Genomic DNA, 17507 nt, shown 5'->3' with positions numbered 1-17507 from the left:
ATGCGAATCAACATGCCAAACATACTATAACTTCCAAAATATAGCATATATAATGTGTATATAGTTTTTTTTTTCAAATATACATATCTGTTTCCTTTTTAAATTACAAGTTACTCCGAGAAGCAGTATACTGCCATTTATTTTCACCATCAACATCAAAACATGTTATTTTATTTTCTTTTGTCAATTTTTTCAAGTGATGGCTCACATTATAGGCAGCTGCCGGCCATAGCTCTTCTGGAGTCTCTACATATATTACTTTCACCAAATCCATTTCATTAAATTTCTTTTCCATGTTTTTCTTCATTACATCAAGTATCTGCTCCTCTCTTTTATTTCTATGGTTAATATAGTATACTATCTTTTCTATGGGATCCTATAAAAACACAAAATTAGAAAGTTAGGTTTTAGTTTTTTTTTAAACATATAACAAAATATTTCTTAGTGTATGTATACCATTAAATCAATAGTACATAAAAAAGATCAATATTTTTTTTAAAAAGTAGAATATTTAAGGATTTTCTAAATATATATTTTAGTAAGAAGGTCATCAGCACATGAGGACACTTACTTCAATAATGTTACCATGTCCTGGATATATAACATTGGGTTTTAATTCCAGTATTTTATTCAAACTTTTCATGTAAGTATATAAGTCTTCAAACACTGCTGTCCCCTCTCCCAATATGCAATCGCCGCTGAATAAAATGTTATCTTCGAGCAATGTCATGACAACATGATCTGTTGTGTGGCCAGGTGTGTGATGAATCTTGACAGTGGCACCTTCGACTTTGATCTCTTGGCCGTCAGCTAGCCAATTCAATGGCAATGTATTAGGCAATTCATTGTCTGGTGCATCATTTGAGTCTCTCTTGTGCTTCCAAATTTGTGGTTGTTCTGTATCATAATGTGAATTATGTATGAATTATATTTAAATTCTTTGGGCATACAATTTTTGGCATTGGAAGTCATGTACTAATTTTAAGATATAAAGGATTTTTACTGGAAATTATTGAGCAAGAAAAATTTATTAAGTAAATACTCTTTTTACATTGTATGACAATTTGAATACTATTTAAACAAAACATTTATTGCTATATCAACGTATAAAGCAAGTCAGTGGCAAGCACTTTCTTATTATAATGGTTCCTAAAGTTGATGGTGCATCAATGTATATCTATAATGGGTGATAGTGATCACTTTTCATTAAGTGGCAATTGTATGTCTAGACTTATATTTTTAATAAGAAATTGTGTTTACAAACTTGCAATTGTTCCGTACAGATTTTCTACTCCACCAATATGATCATGGTGCCAATGAGTTACCACAATATGTTCAATATTGATTTGTTCTGCTTTGACTACCTCGGCAAGGTTTTTCTGATAATCCTGTACATCTTTATCACCAGTATCCAGTAATATGCGACTAAAAATATTATAAAATCTTTATTGTAAAATTTATTACAACATGATCAAATTGTTGTTTCCATCATAACAAAAAAAATGGGATTATGATTAGATAGTAAAATTATCTTCATTTACTTTTAAATTTATTCAGCTGTATTTGTAAACTTTTTTGTTCCTTAATAAAATTTAATTAAAATAAAAAAAACATTTACATACTTTCTGCCATTCCCAATTAAATAAGTATTGGTACCTTGCAGAGTCATAGGACCAGGATTACAACCTAGTATCCTTATTACTCTATTTGATAATTTTGTCACAGCTGGAATAACGGCAGCCATTCTGTAACAGATATAATTAAAAATTGAATGTCATTATATGGTAGTCTCTTATCGTGGTTCGCAATTTTTAGGTAAATAATAAATTGATGAGTATTTTGCTTAAAACTTACCTGATACGTCTTAACGAGGGTTAATGAGATATTATCTGTTAAACAAGAAATGTTACTTTGATTAAAAGCAAACAGTAAGTGTGACAAAAAAATACAAAGGAGATTTATCTATTCTTTTCTGGCGTGTATCTAAACTCTAAAGTTCGATTTATCTGATTATCACATCTTGTTATTTTCAATTCTGTCATTGTCACTTGTCACCGGTTATAGTAGATGTCATATGTCTTAAATGTTTGGTTTTTTTTTACAGTTCATTTTATACAGAGTAAAAGTATAGAATCTTACTACCTAACCAGGAGAGGACAGATAAATAAACAATATATGACATCGAATGGATGTGAAATAATTTAATAATTAATTAAATATATTTATTATGCATTTGCGAATATCTATAATTTTGAACGGAATTTGTTATGTAATTTTACTTCCAAGAGAAAAATTAAAGTGGATACGAGTAGTTATATGAAAGTTTGCGATATTATAAATAACTATATTAAAGTCGATAACTTGTGAATCAAGATTGGTTAATAGTGCACAATAAAGCTGAGCCATTAGCAAATCGATTCACATTAGAAAATACAAAAGTTAGTAATTTTCTATACAAGTATTTACCAAATATTCATTTGGATAGTCCTATAATCCTATTCTGTTGGAAAATATATCATTCAACAATCTTGTAAACTCACAGTAAATAGAAAATTTTTATTTCCTTTTTACTGTGAGAATTTTGTTGCTTGATATGTAAATTTGAAAGAATAAACATAATTTTAAATACAATATAATCAAATATATATATAACTGCGTAGACATTAAAAAAAAGGTTATTATGTAACATATCTTTGAATTACCTAATTTTGAAGCTGTTGGTTAACGTTTTACAGTAATCTGTGGTTAATATTTTGGATGTTGACATGAGCTTCGTACTTGACAATTGACATTTACAGATTTTCTTTTCGAGGAAGAAAATAAAAAATGGCTGGTGCGCTGGCGAGAATTATTCAGGGGGCGAAAAGTAATTTAGGTGAGGGTGTTTTACTGTTACGTAACATTTGCATATGTTATGACAAATGTCAATAAATTGAAGAGTTTAGCTTGAGTCCAGTGGTTATTGCGTAGTGTGAACAACTTACATAATATTTTGACATATATTACAGGTATAATCGGACCTTTGGCAACGATCAACAATGGATCAGTCCGATTTCAACAGACAGAAAGTACTAAAACAAAGTTTGGGCCACTGGCTGACAGTGACAGGATTTTCACCAATTTATATGGCCGTCATGATTGGCGACTTAAAGGAGCCCTGAAGCGGGGAGACTGGTATATGACTAAGGAGATCATGCTCAAGGGCGTAGACTGGATTGTCAGTGCGTAATTAAATATACATATATATATGAATTTTTTGTATGTCATGCTTAAATTAAATGTGCAATAATATCAAAGAAATAATCTATAGTTTCTTACACATCTATACACACTCAAATACTAGACTTTGGTTCTTTTTTTTTAATGTTTCTAAATCAATGACTTTGGTACAAATTTGTCTATAATGCTTCAATTACTTTTATAAAAAAAAATAATGAATGATGGTTGTAGTTGTTGAAATATTTACTCAACAATACTTGATATATATATACAACATAATTGTACTCAAGGCAGCAAGGTTTTGATCAATGCTTTTAATTTACTTTTTCAACATTCAAAACAGCTACTTTCTAATATCCACTTGTGCTGATTTAATTAAGGAAACACATTATAAAAAATTGAAAGTATAATAATTACTTTGTGGTGTTTAATACTGACTGATGTAACATAAAATTATTATATATTATATAAATATATAATATAAGTGCTAAGCTTAAACAGTCTATAATATGCATTTTTTCACTGTTATTTCCCCTTTGTTTTAGGTATTTGTGTGATCTTTTTTACTCTATTGAGGCACCATTGCTATTTAAAGAAAATTAACACATCATTATTATCTTTAAATAAGTTATTATTTTAAACTATTGGTAACTAATTAATATATTAATTTCAATGATTTGGCAATAGGCAACTCAAAGTATGAGACTGTGTCATGTACAAGTACCATCATGGTGTAAATAGCAGTATAGCAGTTTTTAGGACTAGAATTCATAAAATAAAATTAGAATAAAATAGTTTATCCTCTTTTTAAAATCATACTGAAATTCCTGAGAATTGTATGTAAAATGTAATTTGTGTTTTAGATGAACTCAAGACATCTGGACTCCGTGGTCGTGGAGGTGCTGGTTTTCCAACTGGTATGAAATGGTCCTTCATGAACAAGCCTTCCGATGGTCGCCCTAAGTATCTTGTAGTGAATGCTGATGAAGGAGAACCAGGCACCTGCAAAGACAGAGAAATTATGCGCCATGACCCCCACAAGCTGGTTGAGGGATGCCTGATAGCTGGTAGGGCTATGGGAGCTCAAGCAGCTTACATTTACATTAGAGGAGAGTTTTACAATGAAGCTAGTAATCTACAAGTGGCTATTGCTGAGGTGTGTACAACTTTTTTGTATATATATATTTTTTATTTACATATCTATTTTGTTAGTTTACCTCAAAAAATATCTCAAAGAGGCGTTCTCGGTCGTTGTACCAATCACGATAAAGACTATCATCATAGGCTCCTCCAAAGCATTTAATTTGGGGTATTTTTTCATTTGCACCCTGAATTAATATTGGCCTGCATAACATAGCTCTATGCTTAAGGTTTGCTCTCAAAATGCTATCCGAGATAATAGCAAAAAAAACTTTTTGTTTTGTTTAATTTAAATATTTTACTTGGTGGTAGGGCTTTGTGCAAGCCCGTCTGGGTAGGTACCACCCACTCATCAGTTATTCTACCGCCAAACAACAGTACTCAGTATTGTTGTGTTCCGGTCTGAAGGGTGAGTGAGCCAGTGTAACTACAGGCACAAGGGACATAACATCTTAGTTCCCAAGGTTAGTGGCGCAGTGACGATGTAAGGAATAGTTAATAATTCTTACAGCGTTAATGTCTATGGGCGATGGTGACCACTTACCATCAGGTGGCCCATATGCTCGTACGCCAACCTATACCATAAAAAAAAAAAAATAATTACTTCAAAAATATAAATGAATAAAAAATTTCAATTCGAATTTGATAGTATGAAATCCGCTCTTTACAGGCATACCAGGCAGGTCTGATCGGCAAGAATGCTTGCGGGTCGGGCTATGACTTCGACGTGTTCGTGCACCGCGGCGCCGGCGCTTACATCTGCGGCGAGGAGACGGCGCTCATCGAGTCCATTGAGGGCAAGCAGGGGAAGCCCCGACTCAAGCCCCCTTTCCCCGCTGACGTCGGCCTCTTCGGGTGCCCCACCACCGTCAACAACGTCGAGACCATCGCAGTCGCACCCGTAAGTGTGGCCCATGCATTACACTGTGATTCTAATCTAATGATTAATATCTTTATTTATAATACAACATTTATACACGTAACTGATTTGAATCACTTCCAGATGGAATCCATAACAACTTTGAAGTGAAATTTATGTGAAATTACAAATATCATGGACATTCAAGGTGTCCACTGATAGTGTTGTCTTAAATTATTACACATTTAAATAAAACTAATTATACCGGATTTGAATCGCGTATATTAATTATTTTTGGCATCCCGACGTTTCGAGCACTTTACAGCGTTCGTGGTCACGGTTAGACCTACCCGTGACCACGAACATCCGTTATAACTAGTTTTATTTAAATGTGTCCACTGATATTGTGTCAGTTCAGTGTCAAAGTTGTCTATGTATCTATATTCCTCTCCTGAACGGGTCTTATTCAAAGTCACATAATGTTATTAACTAATAAATTTATATAGAACATTTAATCTTTTAATAAAAAATATATATGTATATATGCTTTATAATCTAAGTGGCCTTCAGTCTAAATTATTTTTTATCAATAATATTTCCAGACCATCTGTCGTCGTGGTGGCAAGTGGTTCGCGTCGTTCGGCCGGCCTCGTAACAGCGGCACCAAGTTGTTCAACATATCTGGCCACGTGAACACGCCCTGCACAGTCGAGGAGGAGATGAGTATCCCACTCAAGGAACTCATCGAGCGACACGCAGGTGGAGTGACAGGCGGCTGGGACAACTTGTTGGCCATCATACCCGGAGGATCCTCGACACCGCTCATACCGAAGGAGTGAGTATGGGATTTATATGTTCATCTTTATCGGCATCTAATATGTAATGTGATCTTGTATTCAATCAAAATCAAATAAATATTCTATTCAAGTAGGCTTTTTCAGGTACCTTTGAATCGTCATTTAACAACTTTTTTTATAATGTTGTCTTAAATTTTCGCGATTACACATTGAAATAAAACTAGTTATAACGGATTTTCGTGGTCACGGGTAGTCTACCCGTGACCACAAACGCTGCAAAGTGCTCGAAACGTCGAGATGTTAAAAATAAGTAATATACGCGATCAAATCCGTTATAACTAGTTTTATTTCAACCTTTTGTATACTAAATGAAACTACTACCAGTTTGAAAAGTAGATTCCAACAAGAAACTCAGTAGTTAACTCTTTTTCAAAAAAGAGTCATGTTACTTAATTACAATTTTATATGCATGTGATATGCCTGGAAGTCAATAAGTAAAACATTATTAACTTTGTTTGGTTATGATTAATTTTACAAAAGAAAAGTGGATGAAACCTTATGCTAGGCTTGTGCAATCTGCAATGTGCTCTAACATGCATAGATCTACTTATAACTATGGCAATTTGTTTTTAAGCTATAATTCCAAAAATTATGTTAATTTAAAAAAATAATACAATTTTAGTTTATTTGAAATTAGGTAGAATGTTAATTTAATAATGATATTCTGTCATAACGGTTTCTTTATAATATTGTTAATAATTTTCAGTGTTTGTGAAACAGTCTTAATGGACTTTGACGGTCTTGTGGCTGCTCAAACTTCCCTGGGAACGGCAGCTATCATTGTGATGGACAAGTCCACTGACATAGTGAAGGCCATCGCTCGTCTCATCATGTTCTACAAGCACGAGTCATGCGGTCAGTGCACTCCCTGCAGAGAGGGTGTGTCCTGGATGAATAAAATGATATACAGGTATGTAATCGATTTTGTATATTTTATTTTGGCTTAATTTTTTACTATGGGATATGCACAGTGTTGGAATAAAACTAGTTATAACGGATTTGAATCGCACATATTAATTATATTTGACATCGAGTAGTATTAATATTATTTCTTTTGTTGACCACGTGACCACGAACGCTGTAAAGTGCTCGAAACGTCGGGATGTCAAAAATAATTAATATAAGCGATTCAAATCCGTTATAACTAGTTTTATTCCAATGTATAATAATCGCGAAAATTTAAGACAACATTATGCATAGTGTTGTTTTTTATTTGGGATAGAATTGTGTAGGGCTATCATTCTGCTTACCGAACATATGGGAAGTTTGGTAATCAGCATGGAAACAATAATTCTTCATAATATTTTAGAAATTAATATCAAGAAGATTGAAAGTTATATGGGAAATGTAAAAATCTGATTTAAATAATAATATTCTGGAATAATTTCTTATCCAGGAAAAGTGTACCTAATGCTTGCAACCCGCTCACAGGGCGGAATCTATGTAATATCTATTTTATTCCAGACTATATTATATGTCGTAATAAAACCCCGGCTTTATTTTTTGAGTCTATATATATATAAATAATACAGGCAAATGATACAGCGATTTATGAAATTTGATGTTTCGTCATTGTCATGATTATTCTTTTTAGATTCGTCGATGGTAACGCGTCTCCAAAGGAGATTGATATGCTGTGGGAGATCTCCAAACAAATTGAAGGTACTTGCTTATTTTATTTGAATACATTAGTACAAGGTCAAGAAGAAGATTGCAAAAAAGTCGTAACAAAACATTATTATTTACAATTCATAGTATAAATACAATATAAGTGCGATGAAAGTTTAACAGAACATTTAGTATTTATACAGTTTTTCTATTGTCTGGGCAAACTGTGCATATAAGAACAGTACATTGTTCTACGAAAACTACGCTGAGGTTTTCATAACTCCTCCTCCGTGGTCGAGTAGTGCGTACACCGGTTTTCATGGGAACGCCACTTTAGGGTTCCGGGTTCGAATCCCGGCCAAGTCGATCTAGATTATCATTAGTTTTCTATGTTGTCTTGGGTCTGGGTGTTTGTGGTACCGTCGTTACTTCTGAATTTCCATAACACAAGTGCTTTAGCTACTTACATGGGGAGCAGAGTAATGTATGTGATGTTGTCCAATATCCTACTACTATTATAAAGGCGAAAGTTTGTATGTATGGATGTTTGTTACTCTTTCACTTAAAAACTATTGAATGGATTTGAATGAAACTTTACCACAATATAGCTTATACATCAGAATAACACATAGGCTACAATTTTTGAGGTTTCTAATGTGAGGTCGTAAAATAACACATTTTTTGCGCTTACATTGCAAACGCTGACTGAATCCTACAAGATAGATCAAAACAATGTACTACAGTATTGTACAACTTAAAAAGGTCTACAAAAAAGTCCGTGATGGTATGTGTTTATCTCTTAGGAATAACCCACAATAACCATTTTTTATCCTTTACTTTGTACGAAAAATAATGACTTATTTACGAAGCGATTTTAAGCGATTACTAGACTAGACGGGACGAACCTGATGTCCACGCGAACGAAGTCGCGGGCAAAAGTTAGTTTGTTTAATAATTTCTTACAACTGTTACGTGCGTTCGCAGGACACACGATCTGCGCGCTGGGCGACGGCGCGGCATGGCCGGTGCAGGGCCTCATCCGGCACTTCCGGCCCGAGCTGGAGCGCCGCATGGAGGCCTACGCGCAACAGCACGGGCCCAGCCGCGCCGAGCGCCTCTACTAGCGCTCCGCCCTCACACACAGCGACCGTCGGCCTCCAGAATACCTATACGACGACTTATATACTATTTTGAGGCCAACTGTACCTCATTTATATATTAAAACGATGAATTGAAACTAGTAAAGTAATAGAAATGAGGTTAACCTTTTTTTTTAATTGACTTTTTTTCTGATTAACGTATGAAAATGAGCCGACAGTGTGAGTTTGAGATTTGTCTCGAATGTGAGTTAGTTTCACGACCAATTAAATTACTTGTTAATTTTACTTTTAACTTAAAAGTCACGATCGTGAAATTGGCTGTCATTCCAATGATACCTCATTTATTTAAAAACTTGATATTGTCGAATACAATTTCAATAAAATAAATATCGATATACAAACGCTTTATTCATTCGACGCTTTCAATTTCTTGAAACTTAAATATTTAAAAAAGCATTGATGTTTGGGAATCTGTGATTTTGATATCGAAATTAATATTTTGGTTCCAAATTTAAACAAATATACAATATTAGAAGCCAGCAAAAACACGATATCACTCAATTAAATATATATAAATACAAATAAAATATCAAAGGATCTTACATGCAAAGGTGACAGTCGGCTCTCGGTTGACTGGCTATCACAGATTACGTTGTGATATTGTAATAACAATGTATATTATGTCCAATTAAGCTGTCAGTAGTGTAAATAATTTAATAAAGTTACAGATCATTTTTAATTTGTTTTATTTAATACGACACAAATTATAATGCCACGGTCATGTAAAACAATGTTTTTATTTTTTAAATAAATTAATATAATAATTTCAAACAGAGATGGTTCTGGACACGCATGTATCTTAAGTTAGTTAAGGTATATAATAAAAATAAAAGGTCCTAAGTTCCACTTAAGATGTATTTAAGTTTATATCTCATGCTGGTCTGCGGGTAAACATATATATACAAAATATTTTTGTAGAATGAAGTGTATCAGTGTATTAGGCAGCTCTAGTACTAGGCATTTTCGACAATAACAGGCTGTAAATTTCCCACTGCTGGGCTAAGGCTTTTTCTCCCTTTGAGGAGGCTTGGAACATATTCCACCACGCTGTTATAATGCTGGGTGACGGAATATATACGTGGAAGAATTCCTTTTTTGTTTCCTCACGATGTTTTCCTTCACCGCTGAGCACGAGATGAATTTTATAATTCTTATGCGCAAATTAAGCACATGAATATACAGCGGTGCTTGCCCGGGTTTGAACACGCGATCATCGATTAAGATGCACGCGTTCTAACCACTAGGCTATCCCTCCATAGGCCGGCGAGTCGCATGTGAATAATACCCCCCCTCCCTCCTCCAACCTGTTACGCATTCTTCCAGCGACAAAAAAACGTAAATATACACGTTAAATATTTAATTAAATGTACTCAGATACTACTCTCAATACTATGTACATTGCAGCATATAGGCAATTAAATCGAAATAGCTCTCGTGCGATAAGTTCTTCAACGAATGCAATTTGCCAGTACATTAATAATATTTTTAATCATATTTTGAACCTGTTAATTAAAAATAAGCTTTTTTGCCTGAGAATATTTAAAGTATTAGTGGTGTGATTTAGAAAGCAAATACATCACCTAACCCAATGTATCATCTTTGTCAACTGTGATAATAGAATCTTCTAGTAATCATAGATTGGGTGGTACTCGACTATCATACCATTTATGAACGTCAAATTTCCGTTTATATATAATAACGTATGTAGTTGTTATATAAATAAATAAAACTCAGATAAGATAATTATTTTAGTCATTAGAACAATAATTATAAATCACGAGTTCTTTGTATTATTTTCCTCGAATTGCATCAAAATTTGATTGATGTATTATCATAATATTAATTTCCTTTCCAGTCTAAGATAGGCTCGTATACGTCACACACTATACGAGCAAATATTTTTTTGCAACATTAAATGGTTTCGTTTTTTTTTTATAATTAGCCTTATTCTTAAGCAATTAACGCTGGCTGTTGAAAAATTTATGTGATATACAGACTAGACAGTCGTAAAACGAACGCGATTGACCGGATTTGAACGACCTTCGGTTTAGATCCACGTGTTCTATTCAATAGGCTATTAAAAAAAAACTTTTAAGAGATAAATCAACTGGCATCAACTGTAAATATATTTTTCTTTAAGCGATGAGTGTTATAGTGATTTTGTATTTGTATAAATGCTTTGAGTTTTTTTTTAATTCGCAAAAATGCCCGTTGATTATTGTCATTTTTTTTATTATTATTGTTATTTCTTCGTAGGGGTTAGGTAGGTAGTTAGGTAGGTAATAAAAGTGTGGTATAATTTTCTAAATTATTTATTCCCTCTATCATTTCTTCCTTTTTTTGATAACCTTATTATATCTTAGTTTATTTACAGTTTGTATAAATTAATGTATTAATAGTATATTATACAGTAAACTACAATTGTACAGTACGCTTTCAAAATTGAAAGACTTGACTATATCGAAATCACTTTCAATTCTATGAAAGATCAAACAGGAATTCAAAAGACAATGCAACAAGACTGAAAATTACAAAATAAAAACAACAATTTTGATAATCATGGTAACATTATCGATTTTTTGAACGATTCGATTTATAAAAAAAATAATAATGATTTCAAATTCAAAATCGATTTCAACTCAACACCAAGTACCAAATGATATAATTAAATATTAGGAAGAAGTGCCGCCGTCACACCGTCAATTACAACAACGAATAAATTAATTAAAATTAAATAAATGGCACAAACCAAACTACGATCTTATTCGGTACATGGTGATGCGAATAACATAATTTTGATCGATAAAGTTTATAACAAAATATTTATTTGACGCGTATATATGCCGAATACATAATCATGATATAGATTAACCGAAAATCAAATATAATACTCTATGATGGAAGCAACAGATCGTCGTCAGACAAAAGACATACCCTTCTGTACAACAACATAATGGCAATCAAGTAATCGCTAAATAACATCGGTGGAGATCACAATTACACGATATAAATTTATTATTTTTCATATAAATACAAAATATACACACCTAGGTAGTTCACCTAAAACTATAGCCACAATTTCAATGCAATATATCCATCTATATTGATGTGAAATCGACATACTCAATTGGCTCAACAGGAATTACCGCAGTAGTTAACAGAGCGCTCCGCACGAGCTTGCGCGGGGCGAGATGGATCGCTTACTTCATAGTTAGATCACAAAAACGCGATATCAGTCTCACTTATTCTGTCATTACGAACTTTACATATACCACAGCTGTAAAAGCCGACGTAGCGCCAATAAAAGCCGCATACAATTGATTATCCTATTACAAGAGTTTATTACGTTCTGCGTGTATCGATTATGCGATTCTTATTGTGGTACCGTTCGCTTCTACTTCATAAATTAAGCGGACGGGCGGTAGCGGACCCGCCGCCTTCGCCCGTCCCGTAATCACTAAGTTACAATCTCGATAGAGACCTTTATTTGGCTTGGGATACTAATCGCTGAAATTTAAACATCGACGGAGCGCGCGATCCGACATTTCAGTCAGTGACCGCAAGCTTACACGGATTTAGGCCGGATTACAATTAAATGAAAACTTTAGGCCTTCGGTGTACGAGCGCAGGGACCGGGCCGCGTGGGGGGGTTGTCATTCGCCGAATCGAATAATATTATTGATTTAATTTTGACATATCATACAGATTCCATTCAAGCAATCACTCTATGAAACTTCGCGAATGACAACCCTAGTTGGCTATTGAACGATGACACGATGCGAGTAACTGGTGCCAGCACCAGTCCGAGGGCGTGCGTTAGTGGTGCTCGTCCGTGTCCATGGGCACGTCGGGCACGAGGCGGTCCAGCGAGGCGGCGGCGCGCGGCGGCAGCTCGTTGCGCGGGTCGCGCGCCAGCCACGGGTGGCGCAGCACGTCGCGCGCGCTCAGCCGCTCGCACGCCTCCCGCCGCAGCAGCGAGCGGATCAGGCACTTACCTCGCGACGACAGGCACTCGGGCACCACGAAGTATCCTCGGGATATCTTCGCGAAAAGCGATGCGTGCTCCGAGTCGTTGAAGGGATACCTGCGAGACGGAAAAGATTTATTAGCTTATAATTCAATAGAAAAAATGGTTCGCTCGAGACTGATCTTATCGATGTATAAAGATAAGAGATAGGCTCATTAGAACGAATCTTTGTTTTTTCAGAGCGAAGTCAAAATTAATGACTGTCGCTCGGAGAGGGCAGATGCGCGAAACAAAAACTCGAAAAGCCAGGTAAGCGCGATGGAACCCTTCCGGCGACAGGTGAAGCGGCGATTGCGGCAAAATCCCGAGTTTCGAATTTAAATTACGGGTGCACGGGCCCGAAAATGTAGAAAACAAAGGATCGCGAACGGCAGGTGCGGACGCGGGCGGCCCGTTTCGGGGAGGGAACAACGTCTTCGCCACATGACCGCGCAGGTGCGGCGAAGATTTCACGAGACTCATTTATATATGTGGGTGATATAATTGCTAGCCGTTGGCGCGTAACGGCCGACAGGTGATCATCCCTGTATGTCGCCAACGGTCGCCGCGACCCTTGCGTTGCGTTGTGATCTCTAAAAACGGTAAGTCCCACGCCGAGCAGGTGAAGACGCCCACCCCACTGCCCTACGTTTTATTTATGCGCATTTAATTGCGACTAACCTAAATGTTTTAATGAATGAGCTAATTGGTCGATCGGAATTCTCAACCGTTTAGTCTAGTTGTATAATTAGACACCTACCTTCCGACGAGCATGGTGTACAGGATGACGCCGAGCGACCACATATCGGCAGCTCTGCCCGAGTACGTCCGATGGGCGCGGAGAATTTCAGGCGAGACGTACGCGGGACACCCTCTCTTATCTTGAAGGAGATCTTCTTCAGGGTCATCTAACACGACCGCATCTTCTAACGACTCAAGCTTCAGTGTCGTCCTGAAACAATACAAATTACACATGAATAATTCGTTCATAGTCGATTGTAGTCTCGTTGTGTATTCTTATCGCAGACGAAGGTCCGTTTAACCCGTTATATTGTCGGGTCAACTGCATTTGACGTGCATTGACCGGTGACCCAAATAAATCGCGAATGTTAGGTTGTTAGTAATATAATATCCATATGGACGCGAGTCGCGCGCTCGGCCGTAATGGATCCCTTTGTGAGCGATCCTTTGACCGGCTACTATTAACGGTTCGCGCGTGCGACTAATTAGTAAAGCACTGTACATAAAAGCGAAGACCTCTCGCGATCGTTGCAAAATAATTTTCTCATTCAGGGTTTCGCTGCGTATGCAACTGTAATGTCATGTAAATAATTACATGGCGAACTATAAAGCTGTTCGATGACGCAATAGGTTTTGTTTCATCACCCCGGGCTTTGGGCGCACAGCGACCTCGTATTTAACAGCAGCATCGTTTCGAAATGCATTAAATGCACAGTTCGAAACAGTACACCGTACTGTAGAATTATGAATAATGTAGATATGAAAAGGGTACGATGGCCGCCGCAAGACGCATTCGTTCCCAGGGGAGTGCTATTGAACTTCTAATATTTACTCAGTTGCACGAATAATGCCTTTCGTTTATAGCTACACCGATTTTATAGCCTTCTTTGTTTTTTAGATTTGTCCACGGGAATCGACTAAACGTCATGAGTTAAATTCAGTCACGATATGTTAATATAAGATATTATGGTCATGCAGGTGCACAAATGCAGCTACAAAGCCAGTAGAACGCAGTCGGTGCACGCGATTTTTTTATATACTAAGAATACCCTGCGGGCAAACGGTAAGTTGGACGATTATTGAAAGGAGTCTTGGATTTACTTCGATAATAACTACGTGGAATTATCTACAGGACGAGAGCATCAAGTAAGGGAATCGCATAGAAATGATAAACCATACACAAATTGTCTTAAATATCAAGTTTGCTCGAAGCGCAGTTACGAAACCCGTAAGTTGCGGTTTCAACTGCTTAACAAATAGCGCGCGAGTCACCAGCACTGACGTAGCCCATACAACGGTGTGCGAACGCCGGCCGTGATTAACATAACGCAACGCCGCAGCGATAATTTAAGAAGCGAGATAAAGAGATAGTGATTTATGATTAACATACATATTTATGAATCGATCGTGACAATATGGAGCGCCGCTCTAACTAAAGGTTACTCTCGTTATGTGTTTCGTAATGCGTTTAGCACGCGAATGCGCCCGCACTGAAAACTGCTTTCGTTATACACGCGTCAAATTAAATAAACTCCCATAATGCTACTGTCGAGTTGTCGTTACTGTTTCTCTTAAATCTAATCGCGAGCTGAGCTGACGTGACGTCATCACCCTTTTTCGACAGAGAGCGGAGCGGCAGTCCTCGTATCCGTTTTAGGCGACTGCGCAATGATCCTAATTAAATCCCTTACAGCAAGGCTAAAGTGCGATGTCTGCAGTTGCAATCGATTCGTATTTCGCAACGTGTAAATAAGTTACACGGTGTCGTAAGCCGGTCGGAAGGTTGGCCGGATTTCCGAGCGTGTTCCGAGCGGCGCGGGCGCTGGCGGCGCGTGGCCTCGAAGGATTCTCGGTTGCGGACGCGGGACCGCGAAAGGACAGCACCGCTGCCGCCGGAGCGCGCTAGCTCCACTAGACCTGCGCTACCTGCCATTGCTCCACATGCGAGGTCACTCGCATACTTCGTTTAGGTGAAAATTGCATGTAATTAAATATTTTTGTGTTTTCGTTCTCGTATTAGGTAGGTAGGCCTGCTATTTCATGATTAGCTCTTGCATATAGTATGTTGATGTTTTGTTTCTTAATAGTATTTATTTTTAAATGGGATCGTGACGACTCTGAGCATAAACATATTACAACAACATAAACTTGGTGTGAGTCACGTATGCGTTGCAATAATATTAACTAATAAGCGTTTCGTTTAAATTATGAACGACGTGTAGTCGTGTACTCTGTAGCGCTCGCCTTTGCCTTGGTCGAGCCGCCGAGCTTCGACCACGAGCATCTCAGAGTCTTACGAAATTGGCGTTTAATTAATTCAGGTGTATTATTCTTTAAAATTACTGTATAATGCTCTTATATAAGTATTAGTTTATTGATACGTTAATATTATGAAAGATAGTGTGGGAGATCGCCCACAATTAGCGGGATGCGCCGGCGCAAGTTTCGCAATGACCGTCATTGCTCAACTCAACCCTGACAGTTTCGTAACAAACAATGGCAGCCGCGGCACAGATGCAGCACACATGCATGCACTTCCTGCTCGACTTTATATCGCTATGACGAACGCTTGCGCAATGATGGCTAACGCTTTGTGTGCGACCGTACACAAAATCGTCTCGATGCGTCGGACGCGGCTCTTGCGAAACACTACTCTTAATACTTCGTCAGCGATTCATAATTCGTTTGCTCTCCGTATCGATAGTTCCGTGCCCTACGACGATAGTTAGTCATAGGTTTTCGTAACGCGCATTGTAGGAACACGTGGTGTCGCAAGCGCGTTGCCACATAAGAGCGGAGAAGCCGGGATAAGTTGGGAAACCATCCCGGCTCTACCCAATTACACACGGCCGCACGCATTGAGCAATCGCGTTCGTTCCCACTACCGACATGGTTCTATGATAACGTTCTGTAGTGAAGGGACAGCGCTGGTATATCAGAACAACTAAAAAGTGCCTTTTGATAATATTGTGAAATAATTCAATTAAATATTCCCATGATGTGTGAATGAGGTTTCGCGATAGCTGCATTTACGTTCCATATCAACGGCACAATTTAGGTCTCAAAACCGCACAAGCTGCGGCATGGCTTGCTTTATCGGAGCCGCGATAACGCAAGGCGTAAGTTTTGAAACCAAGCGCTGGGCTGCTTGCGAAAACGCTAATGTGAACATCGGTTGCAAAATTGTTTTAGTTTTAAAATCGAATGCGGCGGCAATGAACAGGAGAACGAGCTTCGTCGCACTGATGACATTTATCGAAGTAAAGAGATCAAGTGGCGCAGTGGACCGCAGCAATATGAACCGTATTTGGCAGGCGTGTGGCGCACGTTCACGGGACGCATGTCACCGCTCACAATGGATTATGAGGCGTTGCGATATGGCATGTTGCAAGCCCGGGCGGCCGTCCAAGGCGCCGAAATAATCCCGTGTTGCAACTCCGGAGACTGCGGAACGGGCGCCACTCCAGAGCCCGTTGCGCAAATGCTAGTAACCGATATGCAATTGGCCAATTGCACGATGTCATCTCTGCTTCACGCTGCATCGTTTACGAAACAACCGTTCGACGACCCCGGCTTCTATTACGCGAAAATTACGCAACGAAAGAAAGCGTCCGGAATGCGTCCGCAAAAAGAATCCAAATTCTCATTGATCTCCCCCGCGGCTCGAATCGTTGCAATTACACCGTTACGTGGTCGCGAGTGTTAATTCCGGTGAGCGGTCGGCTTTCTAGCGCGGGGTCGGTGTACGAGGCGGCGTGTCGCAAGAATTTCTCCGGCGTCGCGAACGAAGAAAGCGCGACCTCTCCGTTTTGCAATCGCACTCCGGCGGAACGGAGAAAGACCTCCTTAGAAAGTGTACTTGAGGTTTAGCTTGTTAAAAGTTATTAGATGCTTGTGACATCTATATCGAAGTTTTC

General features: G+C 37.7%; 3 protein-coding genes across 3 annotated transcripts in view; 1 reads left to right on the top strand and 2 right to left on the bottom strand.

Moving 5' to 3' along the window:
* Positions 1-95: 95 nt before the first annotated feature.
* Positions 96-2057, bottom strand: LOC124530837 (beta-lactamase-like protein 2 homolog). Its single transcript, XM_047105164.1, has 5 exons — positions 1855-2057; positions 1623-1745; positions 1265-1425; positions 572-897; positions 96-376 (listed from the first exon to the last, which is right to left on the bottom strand). Exons 2-5 carry the CDS (start codon positions 1742-1744, stop codon positions 104-106), a joined length of 882 nt encoding a protein of 293 aa, XP_046961120.1. The 5' UTR covers position 1745; positions 1855-2057; the 3' UTR covers positions 96-103.
* A 668-nt stretch (positions 2058-2725) lies between these two features.
* On the top strand, positions 2726-9517 carry LOC124531048 (NADH dehydrogenase [ubiquinone] flavoprotein 1, mitochondrial). The gene is made up of 8 exons (XM_047105470.1): positions 2726-2875; positions 3009-3221; positions 4083-4375; positions 5030-5260; positions 5821-6053; positions 6782-6985; positions 7670-7737; positions 8668-9517. Exons 1-8 carry the CDS (start codon positions 2827-2829, stop codon positions 8805-8807), a joined length of 1431 nt encoding a protein of 476 aa, XP_046961426.1. The 5' UTR covers positions 2726-2826; the 3' UTR covers positions 8808-9517.
* A 1622-nt stretch (positions 9518-11139) lies between these two features.
* Positions 11140-17507, bottom strand: part of LOC124530789 (tribbles homolog 2-like) — a 32143-nt gene continuing 25775 nt past the window's right edge. The window contains exons 4-5 of the mRNA XM_047105078.1: positions 13610-13801; positions 11140-12927 (exon numbers count right to left, since the gene is read on the bottom strand). Coding sequence (XP_046961034.1) covers positions 12660-12927; positions 13610-13801 — 460 coding nt within the window. The 3' untranslated portion in view covers positions 11140-12659. The remainder of the gene's footprint in view (positions 12928-13609; positions 13802-17507) is intronic.

Source organism: Vanessa cardui, chromosome 7, assembly GCF_905220365.1.
Source record: "Vanessa cardui chromosome 7, ilVanCard2.1, whole genome shotgun sequence".
NCBI lineage: Eukaryota > Metazoa > Arthropoda > Insecta > Lepidoptera > Nymphalidae > Vanessa > Vanessa cardui.
This window is presented reverse-complemented; position numbering and strand designations above follow the sequence as displayed.